The sequence below is a fragment of the Styela clava genome, chromosome 15 (genome assembly GCF_964204865.1).
Source record: "Styela clava chromosome 15, kaStyClav1.hap1.2, whole genome shotgun sequence".
In the NCBI taxonomy this organism is placed as follows: domain Eukaryota; kingdom Metazoa; phylum Chordata; class Ascidiacea; order Stolidobranchia; family Styelidae; genus Styela; species Styela clava.
The window spans coordinates 9,123,650-9,137,977 of NC_135264.1; the positions used below are offsets into that span (position 1 = coordinate 9,123,650).

The 14,328-nt window shown below is 35.9% G+C and overlaps 1 protein-coding gene across 2 annotated transcripts; it reads left to right on the forward strand.

The window, feature by feature from the left end:
- The first annotated feature begins 111 nt into the window (after positions 1–111).
- On the forward strand, positions 112–14,272 carry LOC120333891 (uncharacterized). 2 transcript variants are annotated; one of them, XM_078120410.1, is made up of 18 exons: positions 112–269; positions 952–1,035; positions 1,191–1,277; positions 1,472–1,635; positions 2,555–2,690; positions 3,331–3,448; positions 3,773–3,951; positions 4,208–4,447; positions 5,553–5,669; positions 6,164–6,284; positions 6,973–7,113; positions 8,233–8,382; positions 9,382–9,522; positions 10,264–10,548; positions 12,502–12,605; positions 12,883–13,015; positions 13,713–13,859; positions 14,017–14,272. In XM_078120410.1, the coding sequence occupies exons 1-18, from the start codon at positions 239–241 to the stop codon at positions 14,210–14,212; spliced, it is 2,574 nt and encodes an 857-aa protein (XP_077976536.1). In that variant the 5' UTR covers positions 112–238; the 3' UTR covers positions 14,213–14,272. The 2 variants fall into 2 exon arrangements, with proteins under 2 accessions (XP_077976536.1, XP_039257216.2); XM_039401282.2 differs by lacking the exon at positions 952–1,035 and having other exon boundaries at positions 115–269.
- Positions 14,273–14,328: the final 56 nt, after the last annotated feature.

Here is a 14,328-nt window from a genome sequence, read left to right on the forward strand (position 1 = left end):
ATCAATCCTACTGAAAAAGTTTTTCTAAACTTCGCTGTCGAAAGTTGTCAACGTCAGAACGGACATTTACGCAATCACTTATGACATCATATTCCATATAACCGACAAGTTATAAAAACGAAAGTTGACATTCTGCAATCCTGTGATTTCAGCTCATTTCTCCCCGCGAGCATGATTTTCATAAAATAATTCAAGAAGGCAAATTAGTCCTTTCATGATGTGACCATTCACAAAAGTAATGGAAGAGCAGTCGAAGAAATCTGGTGCCGGTGAGTTATTTTATTTAGTTTTTGGTTTATGATTGGAATAGGAAATAGAATAGGATTTACATATTTATCCCGGGGGAGAGGAAAGCCGATAAGACGGCTTATCCATATGGCGAACCACGGCCTCTCGTCCGGTTACCATTCCAAGTCGGGTATGCGATTAGATTTACTGTATTGTTTGTTTTCGGAAGCATGGACTTGGTGGTGGAGGAAGCCGTAACCGACCAGCGGTTACGTGAACCACCCAACGACGGCAAGGAGTCCAGCAATCCTCTCGCACATAACCATCTCTGCATGGGATTCGAACCTGCGAACCCACGCAGAGTAGTTAGAGGTGCGGTGGCGAGCGTATTCCTAACGCTTAGCCCGTTGTCTGTAAATTGACTGCCGTAGGAAGGTAGATTTGCGAAACAATCTCAATGCTGCTAGAGAGCTAGAAAATGCTGTCAGTGGTATGAGTGATATAGTAACCAACAACAATGTTGTACTTGTCTATGCTCATTAACGTTAGTCTTTGTTGGGTGATGGTCCACCCTGTCCCAACGAGTTACAAATTTTGAAATTATTTTCTCGCAGTCTCGTTTGTTGAATGTTTGAGATATGTTTTTATCATTGGTATAATTATCTGGCAATTGTAAGTTCGATATTTTGAATAATCAATCAATTACCTTATCCCATTTTTCAGACCAGAAGAAACTAATTGTTGCAGTTATTTTTCTCTTGATTGTGATCGGCATAGTCATAGCCATACTTGCGCTGCTTATGCAAGGTAATTGGAGTATATTTGATCAAAAGAGATTTTCTTTGAGCAGTGATTCTTTATGCTGAATATCAAATATTTGCCTTGTGACTGTCTTTTTGTAATTTATCGCACATGTCACATTTTTTGATTGAAAAATATATATACCGCAATTGATTTCTTAGGAGATGTATCGATTGATCCAAGATATTTCCAAAAAGCGTCATGTGAAGTTGAAAATCCATCACCAATAGAAGTAAATGCTTGCTTGAGTAAGTTTCTTTATTGTCTTGAATATTGTTTACCATGACAGTCGTGTTTAGTATCTAATATTTAGAGTATTTTACTTCGTTTCATATATATTTGTATCTTTTGTTATCATTTAGGCCACTAGTTTTCATCATTTTTTTTAATATATAAGTTGGCTTGATTACCTAGGTTAAACAATACAGCAATTTATATTTAGGGGCCAATTGCACGTTCGTTTCATCGATTTGTGCTACTTCTTGTCCATTCGACTATGAGACTGATCCCGTAACTAAATGTCAAGTTAGCTGTGAATGTGCGCCTTCTGGACTTTATCAAGGGGATATTAAGTTTGCTCCTCAGCAGGTCAAAGCCATGTCGGAGGTAGGTATTCTTGTGTTGCATACCAAATGAACAAACACTAGCAATTTGTTTGTAATCTCTCTCAATTCTACACATTTACACATTCTTTCGGAAATAGATAAACTAGTTGCATGTAACTTATCACGCCACACCCATTGTATGCAAACGAAAAACAAACTATTTTTGTCCATCTGTTTGGAAAAAAAATTTAATTTAAGCTTACAAGTATAGCAATTGATATTAAAAAAGTGTGCCATCTCTAAATGAGGATAGGATAGGATTTACATATTTATCCCGGGGGAGAGGAAAGCCGATAAGACGGCTTATCCATATGGCGAACCACGGCCTCTCGTCCGGTTACCATTCCAAGTCGGGTATGGGATTAGTTTTTACTGTATTGTTTGTTTTCGGAAGCATGAACTTGGTGGTGAAGGAAGCCGTAACCGACCAGCGGTTACGTGAACCCCCCAACGACGGCGAGGAGTCCAGCAATCCTCTCGCACATAACCATCCCTGCATGGGATTCGAACCTGCGAACCCATGCAGAGTGACTAGAGGTGCGGTGGCGAGCGTATTCCTAACGCTTAGCCCGTTGAGCCACACCGCCGCGCCTATTAAATACTATGAAATTGACCTCCACAAATTTATCACCTCACGCTTCGGGGGTGTGAGAGTGATTGCTGTTCCTAAATATTATTGTCGTATATTAAAAAAAAAATAATATAAAACTTAATAAAAATTATAATGTGGCTCCAGTTTGGAATGAACTTCTTTTCCAACTGCAGTAAACAATTCATTAGTGCGGGCATTTTATTACTTTTCAATTTTGGCATTGATTGCGGAATATTAAAGCGTCGGTCTAATTTTATTAATTAGTAGAGTTCATATGTTTATCTATGTTAAGTATCCAATGGTAGTGATTGTTCCATAATTTCTGTAGAAGTACGGATATGCCGATGAGGACGATTTTGATCTTTTTTATGGATCCACTGAATCTGATACTATATTATGGAACGAAAATGAAGTTAATGGAAGATATCAGATTGGATATGTTTACGAAACTACAATAAAGCCTTGTGAGGTTTTATTGTATTCATATGTATTATTAGTTTGTGCTATAATTTTAAATTCGATTTAAACAATTTGAATTGCTATATTTTATGATAAAACTTGCATTGTGATCAATTTTACTCAGTAATATTTGAAAAAAGATCAAAAATTTTTTTTAAAATATTTCTAATATATCACAAAGGTTTATTGAATATTTGGATTAGCTGTGTAATTAAACTGAATTGTTTGGATGCCTGGGAATATCTATTGTGATGAGTTTCCAGGCCGAAAACCGTACAAAGTCTAAAAAAAAATTTGTTTTTAATTGTATCTTGAAACAATGCCAATAAGTAAACGCATTTGATATTTAATGTATTTACACATGAAAAAAAGACATGCAACCATGTTTTTTTTATTCACTTAATACCTTGTTGCGACATTTAGCCTTTTCACGTAATTCAGTGAGAATAATGCACTGATAATGCACTGTATTTTCAAAACAATTGAAACCTCTCTTTACATTTGGAATTGATGTGAAAAATTAAAAATTTCCTCTTATTTAAAATGCCTTGCAACATGTGATAGATAATTTGGTAGTGCTGGACACGAAACTACAAAAACTTTTTATTGAATCAAACACTTCTTGTTTGTTGCATTTGGGACAAGCTGTGGCAAAGATTATAGAAAAAGCTATGAAGATGATAGCAGAAAGCACATGTATTGATTTTGTGCCTCATACAAATCAAGAACATTACATTAAGTTTGACACTAATGAAGGATGTTCGTGAGTATCTGTAAGATATTGCAGTCAGTAATTTTCACCAAAACTTGGATGTTGACTTTACTTGGATGTTCTATTCATAACTCATGAATTGTTACCAAACAACTTTTAAACGCCCAAGTGCCCAATTCAAAAGTGATGATAGTTTGTAGTCCAATATTTTTTTGCTTTTCAGCCCCACCAGATTCACGGCATTATTTTTTACAGAAATAGGGAATACGCTTAAAATCGTGCGCACTTAGTAATCAGGGAGATTACTGTTAATCTCTATTTCTTCTCTTTGTATATGTAAAGTGACTTGAAGTGAGAATGTATTCTTATATTCAGGTCATTTGTTGGAATATTCGATACCTCAAAGACCCCGCAGACTGTTTCAATAGGTTGGGGATGTGACCAAACGAGTACTGTTCATCATGAGCTCAAGCATTTGCTCGGATTCGAACATGAACATTGTAGAGCTGATAGAGATGCGTACATTACAGTGAAATTGGAAAATGTTGAAGAGGGTGAGGTTTCTCAAGTGTTTGTTGAATATTGAATATGCTCAGCATGGACTTTTTAATTGATAACACTTTATTCAGTTCAGAAACGAATTTTAAATCGGAGATTTTAATACAGATATGTTTCAAGGCCATAACAGTTTTGCAATTTTCTCATTGGTAGTTCATATATATAGTCGCACGAGTGGGCATATCGGAATTTGTGCATGAAGTATTGTCAAAATTAGCCAGTACTACTTTAGAATAACTAATTTGTTTCTAGGTATGGAAGGCAACTTCATTAAAGTAAAAAAAGAAAATGCCGTAATAATTGGAGTACCTTATGACATCACGTCAGTGATGCAATACCCAAGTGGAAGTTTCATGAAAATCCCTGGTAGATATACGGTGGTGGAATATGGAACGGAATTTCCAATCAAGATAGAAAATAAAGCAGGATTTACCGAATATGATGCATTTGAAATCAATAAACTTTATGATTGCTTGGATCCAGTAACAACTGGTAAAAAAATCGAGAAAACGGTATCTTCATATAGAAAATAACACACACCTTCTAGTCTACTGATAACTCGTGATGATTATAACGGTTTAGTTAGTTGATAGTCAGTACAATTCGTTCCAATGTTTGGTCACAGACCAACCTGTGAAGGAGTCCTACAATCTATTGAAGGAGTTCAACAATCTATCAAGATAGAGTCATTTTCCGCGGGGCTTTAATTTGTTTTACACATAATGCTCTCAGGCATGTAAAACAAAACGATATGTTTTTATTTTATTCACGCTTATAACCAGGGCTGCCATAACGTCCTTATTTTAAGAAACGTCCTTATTTGGACATGTGTCTTTATTTCATGGGTAGAGCTTCTAATACCAGGCACTTAGATTGGTCAATTCGAATGACTGATTTGCTAGAAATGATATTTCACAACTTCATTGATTGCTACACGCATTCATTACGTAATAACTGCAAATTAATTGACAAAATGACAAAACAATAGCCTACCCGCCAAAATTAGTTCGTGTAACTTGAATCAAAATACAACTTAAAAGTGAGATGGAACAGATTATCTCTGAGAATAAAGAACTGCTGAAGAAAATCCTTTCTAGTGCAAAGTATGATTAGACACGGGTCGCACTGTCATGAATACATTTTGTTTATTGCTTCTCGTTCTTTGGTATTCTATTATTATGTTTCCCTGATGTCCTTATTTTGGAGTTCGTGTCGATGGCAGCCCTGCTCATAACCCATGGTTGTGGAAACTAAAAAAATTTTAAATATTGATTCTCAATAACAGAATTTTTTGACTACAGTCCATATCTTTATGAAATCAAACATTGTTGACTACAACTGAATTACCAAATTTTCCCAAACACACGACCGGAAAAGTCTAGGATCCATGAATCTGAAAAATATTAAATAAGACGGTTCTGACCATGAACGTAGAAAGCATTACGAACTGATTTTGTTTTTTGTCATTGTACTCAAAATACGCACAATATCTATATGTCGTGCTGTTTTTCTTGGCAAACAACAAAGTTTGATATGTACATAACTCACAACGGTAGTTTAAATTTATATAAATTGCTAATGCTTCATTGATCTTTAGCAACATGGACTGGATGGGGTGATTGGTCACCTTGTGATGCAACTTGTGAAAATGGTGACAAATATAAATATAGAAGATGTGAAAATGCTGTGGGAAAGCATGTCATTGGATGCCCAGGTACCTATGTTTATGATTAACTAGAAAATCTTTAGTTTAAAAATATCAAACCAGGACATGTTTTAGGTTAGGAATAGAGATAGACAAACATATGTGATTAAATATTACAGAGGATCATTCTATCATTTCAAACCCAGACTCATTTTTTTATAAGACAAATCAAGGCTGGAAAGAACTAAATAGCAGAAGACTGGTTTCATATTCTTATTTCTCCATTTTTGTATACTGTAATTGAAGTTAGAATAGGCAGATGGCTTCGGGTTAAAGGCTAAAGAGGCTATCCTCAGCGAAGATATAGCAATTCCATTAATGTTGCAATCTGCTCAATGCAGGAGGAAAATTGTCGATCGCCTCGCCCCACCACCGGGCTAGAGCTCGAAAGTTTCAATATACAGTATATCCATATTCAATCAACAAGTTGTGTTACTTTCATTTTTGCGTACAATTACGATCCGAGCACGGCTGATTTTGTCACCTAATCTATTCATTCACAGGAGAACCACTTATGATTGAACCTTGTTCTATACGAACATCTTGTCCACCAAATGATGTCTGGGAAGAATGGGGAGAGTGGAGTGAATGTGAGGTCTCAGAATTCCAAAGCTATCGAAAGAGGTGCATATAGTTATAAACACTCACAAACTCTTGATATTGGGTTCGATACTTGTGTGCTAACCACCTATCTCACAGTGTAATATAATGTATAGTCTATATGGCTTACGCTGAACCAGAAAAGAATTAAAAATTATTCCGAAGATCATAAAATCGCTCTACTTATCGAGCATAAAAATGACTAAATAAAAAGAAACTTTTGATTTTTTTTCAGAATTGTGCAACTTGCTGCAATATATCTGAAGAAGAATAGGTCCACCGTAAAAAAATATGTTTAAAATGCGAATATTATACTTCCAAGTAGTCCTACCGTAAATATATACTACTACGGTCCTACATACTTCATAATTGGGCAGACTGCACCTCGTATGGGTCAAATACACAGTTATGACGTCATAAACGCCAAAAAAATTCGCGCGCTTATCAACCCCCTGAAGGCCATATTTGATACAAATAAATGTACTGTGGCCGCCAATAGCAAAAAGGTTGTGCAGTTGTACACCCCTGCTCAACGCTATCTACCAGCATAATAGTCACCAAGGAAGAGCGTCAAATAAATTTTTCATCAATTCTCTTTGATCTCTTTCAACTTTCCAATTATTAATCTAAGTTAGATTCTCAGGGCTGTGTTTTGATTCAACTTGTATGATAATAAAAAATAATTTACAATTCCATGTCACATTTTGATTAGGACACGAGCATGTGCTTCATTTGAAGGATGTATTGGTGGGATTGGACTTAATGTAGAAGATTGTCCTATGGAGATTGAGTCTACTAAAACTTGGGGACCCTGGAGTGACTGCTCTAGTACTTGTAATGGACTAAGAGAAAGGTGAAATATTTTTTGTATATATTTCTTACCCTTAAACCTGGAGTAAACTTGCAAACATTTCATATCTGAAAGCTATTGATTTTTATCTTAACTTTCTTGCAATTACAAAGTCGAACACATAGAATGTATATATATATTATACATATATGTGTATATGTACGTTTCTGTACGTAAACATGTTCGATTTTGAGATTAGGATAGTATAGGATTAACATATTTATCTCAGGTGAGAGGAAGCCAATAACACGGCTTCATCATATGGCGAACCACGGCCTCTCATCTGGGTACCAGTTCATGTCAGGTACGGGATTAATTTGTTAGTTACCGTGTTTGGTTTCGGAAGTATGGATATATGGTGGAGGAAGCTGTAGTGTCTCGCCTCTATCTTCAATGTTCTTTATTTTGCTAAGCTTTCCACAAGGCAACACACGGTATTTGCACACAAACTGCTACAATTCAGTATGCACAAAAGTATCTGATACAACTTAATAAACAGCGAATAACACCATACAATAGAACCAGCACCAGCCACGCCGTCAATGTCCTTCTGCTCCCCTTGACATGTATCCTTGCGCATTTATATCGCGCAGGACTAAATCAATCATGTAATTCATGACCATCGAACCATGAACACTACAGAAGCCGTAATCAAACTGCGGTTACATAAACCACCCTAAGGTGGCAAGTAGTCCAGCAATTCTCTTACACATACCTATCCTTGCATGGGATTCAAATCTGCTAACCCACTCAGGTTAATCAGAGGTTAGCTTATTCCTAATGCACACCGCCGAGCCCGGGTGTTTTTCAGAAGGAATAGTGGATCTTTCTGTTTTGACCACTTACAACATGACGGATTTCGCAGAGTTCAAACCCGGATAAAGGGTGAGGATTCCACTTACTGTTCGTTTGGGATAAGATTAATCTACCAAGTATTTAGCAATGTGGTAAATTTACAACTAATTGTATTTTAAAACGAATTATATCTAGTCATAGATAAAATACAACAATCTACAATACACTTATATTTCTTTGTATTCTGGTATGAGAATTTGGGCCCAAATTTTTCATGAAATGGAACAACATACTAATAATTAATTAATAACTTATCTTCGTCATCAGAGGAAAACTATGTAATGGTGTTCCTTGTCCTGATGGAATACCTCACTATAGCTTTTGCAATACTGATTGTGGAGTTCTGCCTCCAGCTGAGCAGGCAACATGGAGTCAATGGACGGGATGTTCTGAAACCTGTGATGGTATACGCAGCAGGTGATGTTTGTTTTTCTTCCAAGTGAATTTCCTCGGACCAATGCCATGTACACTCAGAGATACTACTTCAAGCGATTGTTCAATTGCTGAGAACTAAGAGAAAGAACTAGGGTGTGTGTTACTCAGCAATCCATGCCACTTGATGAAAGACTTGAACGAATACATCATAATAATCTGACAGAATATAATATATACTTCATTATAAATAACAGATATGATAAATATCGGAACCTATAAACCAGGGGTCGGCAACCTACGGCCTAGCGGAGCACTATAATCCGGCCCGCGACGCTTCACTAAATTATGGTAACAAAACATCCGTTTTGACGAATATATTCTTTATATTATAACCTAACAATTATATAATTGAACATATAATTTAATTATAATTAAGCAAATGGCAACAAAACGCAGAAAAGTTGATGTTAAGTGCAAAGGGTTCAATGGCGCCGAAAATATGCAAATGAATTTTATGAAATGCAATAAGGAAATAAATCTATACTCTATTCGAGAGATGTATCACTGCTTGATTTTTATTATAAAAAGTACCATCCGTTCGATTTTTTAACTTTCTAAAAATATGTGCGGCCCGACAATGACTTGCAACCTTAATTTTGGCCCGCGAGCGACAAAAGGTTGCCGACCCCTGCTATAAACAATAATGATAAAAATAAGTATTACCGGTAATACAAATTTATTTTCAAACCATTTGAAACATCTCTTTTTCTGTTTGGGTTATATTTTTTTCGAAGAGTCCAATATCTTTTCCTTAACAAAGCTTTTGACAAGCAGCTAGTGGTACCTGGAAAGAAGATGTTTGTAAGCGTGATTACTATTTTCCCCATTTCAGCATGCTTGATCAATTTCACTCATTGTGGGTGTGAGTCTTACATCCAAGGTTTTTACTCTGAGATGTCAGTGTTGCTTGGTACAATATGCTAATCACTCGGACACAATAAATCAATATTTTTCCAATTTGAAATATCTTGAAATTTGCAGGCAAAGATTGTGTGGAGATACGTTTTGTGAAGGGTCGTCTCCTGTGAATGAGCTATGCAATGTAGGAAGATGTGGACATAGGACTTGGATGTGGACTCAGTGGAATGAGTGCTCTGCTACCTGTGAAGGAACGCAAACTAGGTTAGTGTCAGATTTTGGAATTGGATAAGATATTTTGTTAGGCTAATTATATTGTGAACCATGCAGTTCAATTCACTGTGGTAAAGTTGGCCAGTTGCATGAACAGTGATGTGGAAGCACAGCGCTCACTTGTGGTTTGAATTATCCTGCATCGTTTTTCAACAAAGTTTTGAACTACGATAGGCTTCACATATTTGGATGAAATTTTTATATTTATCTTGTGGAACAAGGAAATCTTTATCTCCTCTCGCGGAGCACCAAGAAATTATAAGATAAAATTGGGGGGTGGTTTAAAAAGAAGTAGGCCTGTGGTAAAATTAAAAAGTTTGCTGTAAAATTTACAATTGAAAAATTAAGCCAACGGTAAACGATATTAAAAGGCTAACGGAAATGGCACGCTTTCCAGACCGGAACGAGGCCTGTCTGCCTGTATAGATTTTAAGGCCTGTTTGTCGCTAGTTGGGGTTACAAATTAATGAGCCAGATTCGCCGAAGTACAGCCGAGATTTTCATTGGGACCAATTTAGACGTTATTTCAATCCCTGTAAGGGACGGAGCACTCTGAAGAAGCTGTTCCGCGTAACACAGTTTGAGAAATGCTGCTTTACCGCATGATTATTCCCCAGATGATATAAAACTTGCGAACCCATGTAGAGTAAATCAGGGGTGCAATGGCAAGCATCTGTAGTAACAGCCAATCCAACACAGATCCGATATTTTTAACTATTTTTATTAATTAAGGCATAAAGTATGCGATTACGAGAAATGCCCAGGCGAAGAGACAAGAGAATGTAATTCTAATTCATGCTCGGCAGCTGAAGGTTCATCATATTCATCAACATTGTACACAACGACAGCAACAACAACACCTGGATCATATCCATCAATATTGTACACAACAACAACCCCGGGATCATATTTATCAACATTGTACTCAACAACGACAACAACAACCACGCCTGAAAATGCAGGAGATTGGGGGCTTTGGTCAAGTTGTTCAGCTACTTGTGATGGCACGAGGGTCAGGTAAGGGAAATAATAAAGTATAAATATTCTATATTGGAGTTTACCCTGTTTATATAAAAAATATACGAGCTGAAAGAAGTTGAAATATATTTCTGTTTGCAGACAGGTGATAGTAAGATATTTCTATAGTTAAGTTGTTGAGTTTTATATTTAAGATAAGATAATGATTTATTTAAGAATATTCCATTAAATACATACATACAAGTAGCCTACATAATGCAACAAGTATAAACAAACAACAGTATTCATGAAAAATAATCAAAAGGGGGCGGGCAAGACTCCAAGGTCAACCGACCACTAAGGAGAGTTTCTACCAGGAGAGGACACTCTAGAGAAGGCATCGCAATTGCACCCGGTTAAGAGGCTTCAAGAATCAATTCCCCAGAAGTACTACTGTAAACGCTCTGGCAGCATCAAATTTTCATAATGATGCATAAATTTTCACATAATTAACATAATTTATTTCAATTGAAGAAATCCACAGCTTTGCATTATTAATATGTATTCTAGATCAGGGGTGGCCAACCTGCCTTCGACCGCGATCGACTAAAATTTTGAAAATAGCTCGCGATCGACTGATTGGCAATAAGGTCATACAAAAAAAACGAATGACTACTGAATATGCAGATAACTGTGAACACGCATACAAAAATTCCTCCACTGTCAATAAGCTCGGCTCTGTGGGCGAATTCCACAAAAATTCGATTTTTTTTATGTTTCATTCAATTTGTTACTTTGTCATCCTTTATTCAAGATTTATTCAAATATTACAATTCAGATCTGATGCCTGCCTACATTTTAGTCGTAAGAGTTGAAAGTTTTTCAAAAAACTTGTACCCATGAATTGTCTGAACAGCGAAAAATAAATGTCCCCAAACCCTAAATGTTCATCAGACCCCAGTATCTAATTTTAATGGTGACCGTACATTTGAACCCATGCGTATATCCACGGGTTCAATCTATATGCGGGTGCTAAAACCCATGGGTTAGGGTTAGTATGGGTTTAACTATCCGTGAAACAAAAAAAATTCCATAGATGCAATAGCATACAGGTGCAATTGTCATGGGTTCAAATGTACGTGGGTTCAAATGTAATGGAACCAATTTTAATTTATAGTTTCCTCCAAGTACAGCACTGCATTCTTCCTATTTTAAAACACATAGCAGGCGCTGCATGAAACTGGTTGAAGGCAATTTTTTAGCGTATGTTATTAAATTCATCGAAAATGTGAAAAATCCATGCTATTATAAACTATTTTATTGATTTCAAGGTTAACAAATTTCCTTAATTTATATTCCAAGTAATTGAGAGAGTTTTTTTGAAAGGTAATCTATGTGATTTTCCCAGTTATTTTATACCGCTTGTTCTCTCTAAACTAATTTCAAGTTTTCGAACCTTATTTTTTTCCCAGACCCAAAAACCATGAATTTTGTTCTTGAATAGATTAGCGACAATTTGTTTAGTTTCAACCAATGGTCAATTTGCTTTATTTTCAAATTCATTAAATTTTGAAAATCTACAATATTTGTGGCAGAGCTGTATAATCAGCAAATAGCGTGGTATCAAACGCACTGAAAGGTCATTGATGTAAACTAAAAATAGTAGGGGGCCAAGAGTGCTACCTTTTGGGACTCTACGTCTACATGATACGTATTGAAAAGAAGATTTATAACAATTTTGTCGGCGCTTTGTTAAATAAGATTTGATTAGATTAAGTGGTTATGCAAGTATGCCGTAATGGGACAATTTGTATTCTGAAATATTGTGATCAACCGTATCGAATGCCTTTGCCAAATCTAAAAAAATTGCACAGGTTACTTTATTATGTGATAAATTTTTCTATATTGAGTCTTTTAGTTTTACAACAGCAAATTCGTAGATTGTGCATTATTTATTTGTTTATTACATATGTAAAGTTCCTAGTTATGTAATGAAATATTTTCACTATGCAGGCAAAGGGCATGTAGGACATTCTGTTATAACCCTGAGACAGAAACAGAGAATTGTAACGTTGGAATGTGTAGCTCAGACAGAGGGGCAGATGGAACAGATGAGAGTGAGATTCCTTTGTAGAAAAGTATAGTGGAGCCAAAGGTTTTCACTTTGTTCTTAAACCGTTAGTAGTAGTTTGTGAGTTTCCATGAACAAAATTGTATTCAATCGAGAAAATATTTTGATCGTATTTAAGGCCCACAAGTCAGCTGTGTGCAAATCCTATAATATGTATAAGTTATAAAAAAAATTTGAGGACACAGAGCGTTTTTGCGATTTCAAAAGAAGACTATATGCAACTGTAAGTATTTCATTAACATATAGTCGAGAATTTTTTTTAGATACGAGTTTGTTCGATGTAAAAGAAGACAGTGTACCAGATTTATGTGGTGGGGCAGGTAGTCAGTGGTATTTTGGAGATTTTAATGGAGATAGAAGAACTGACGCAGCTTGTATTGAATTAGACGGAAATGTGTAAGTCCTATTATTGTTTATCAAATTAGCTGAAAGAAAATCACACACACTTATTTATTCTCACAGCAGTAGAAACTTATTAGGAGCTATTACCATGATATTTGAAAATAACAGCCAACTGATTGTCCTCTAAAAATGATAAAAGTTTTAAAACTAAGAAATTTGTGAAAAATCATGGATACGTACTCCTGAAGTATGCGCACCAAGATGTCACATAACCTGAACCCTAACCTGGTACAGGCTGTGCGCCATCTTGGTGCGCATACTTCAGGTGGTCCCATGGGTATGCTACAGATTGTAGGGTCAAGCTTTCCACTTGCTATCTTTTTTTTTTAAGAAAATTTGTTTAATCAGAGTCACACACACATTCTCAAAAATAAAGAATATTAGTGTCGTAGCGAAGTGCATTGTGTTAATTACGAGTAGTAAATGCCGAGAGACTTGAAAAAGTTTAATCAGAAAACTTTTATTAGGCGATATTTTCACGTAACTTGGATTTTGTTTGTTGTATTGGTGGGTACACTGGCAAATACTGAATGAGTTCGTCACGTCCAACAAGTGTGATGACTGAAAACATTTCCTTCATTGTCACTTAATCCTAATTTATAGAATCTGCTTTGCACTGAACTTTGTATGACGAATGATACTAGTTGTATCAGATTTTTCTGCGGGTTGATGACACCACCTAATGTTTCAGTGCAATTGGACATACAACAACTTCTGGTTTAATGACTGAACTACATTGGAAAGGTCGAATTTCTCCTTGTGCCAGTGCAGATATTTACTTGGGAGACGTTAATGGGGATCGGAAGGATGATTTTGTTTGTAAAGATAGCGCAAGAAGGTTATCATCATATCTAGTGTTTTTATCCTGTTGATTTTTTGGGCAAAAATGAGATTTCCACAACCGATCAATACAAAGTAGAGTTCATTAAGCCTTTTGATAGCAAAGCATGCTGCATGACATGCAATATGCGCTCATATCTTATTTTGTCCAACAGAAAGCTAATCATCAGATATACAACAGAAGCTGGCGTGTTCGGAGACAAAGAAGTTGATGGAGGAAGCTTCTGCACCGATCCTTCAGACAAACTATTTGCATTAGATATAGATGGAACAAAAACAATGGACCTACTTTGTTATTTTGCAGATAATCATATAGAGTTGAGGCTAAATGCAAACTTTCGGCCTTTTTAGATTGTTCTGTATCGGAATTCTGTTGAAGATAAAAAGCCAATATATATTGATATTATTCAATAGTTGTTTTATTTTTCACTTAATCAGAAAAAAGTTTTAACATTAAAGTTTTTGGG

Bases quoted from the DNA above. Each gene is read 5' to 3' on its own strand.
- LOC120333891 (XM_078120410.1), top strand. From the start codon at position 239: ATGGAAGAGCAGTCGAAGAAATCTGGTGCCG. The intron at 6,285-6,972 runs GTGCATATAGTT...CATTTTGATTAG, and splicing joins TTCCAAAGCTATCGAAAGAG to GACACGAGCATGTGCTTCAT. The intron at 10,549-12,501 runs GTAAGGGAAATA...TTCACTATGCAG, and splicing joins TGTGATGGCACGAGGGTCAG to GCAAAGGGCATGTAGGACAT.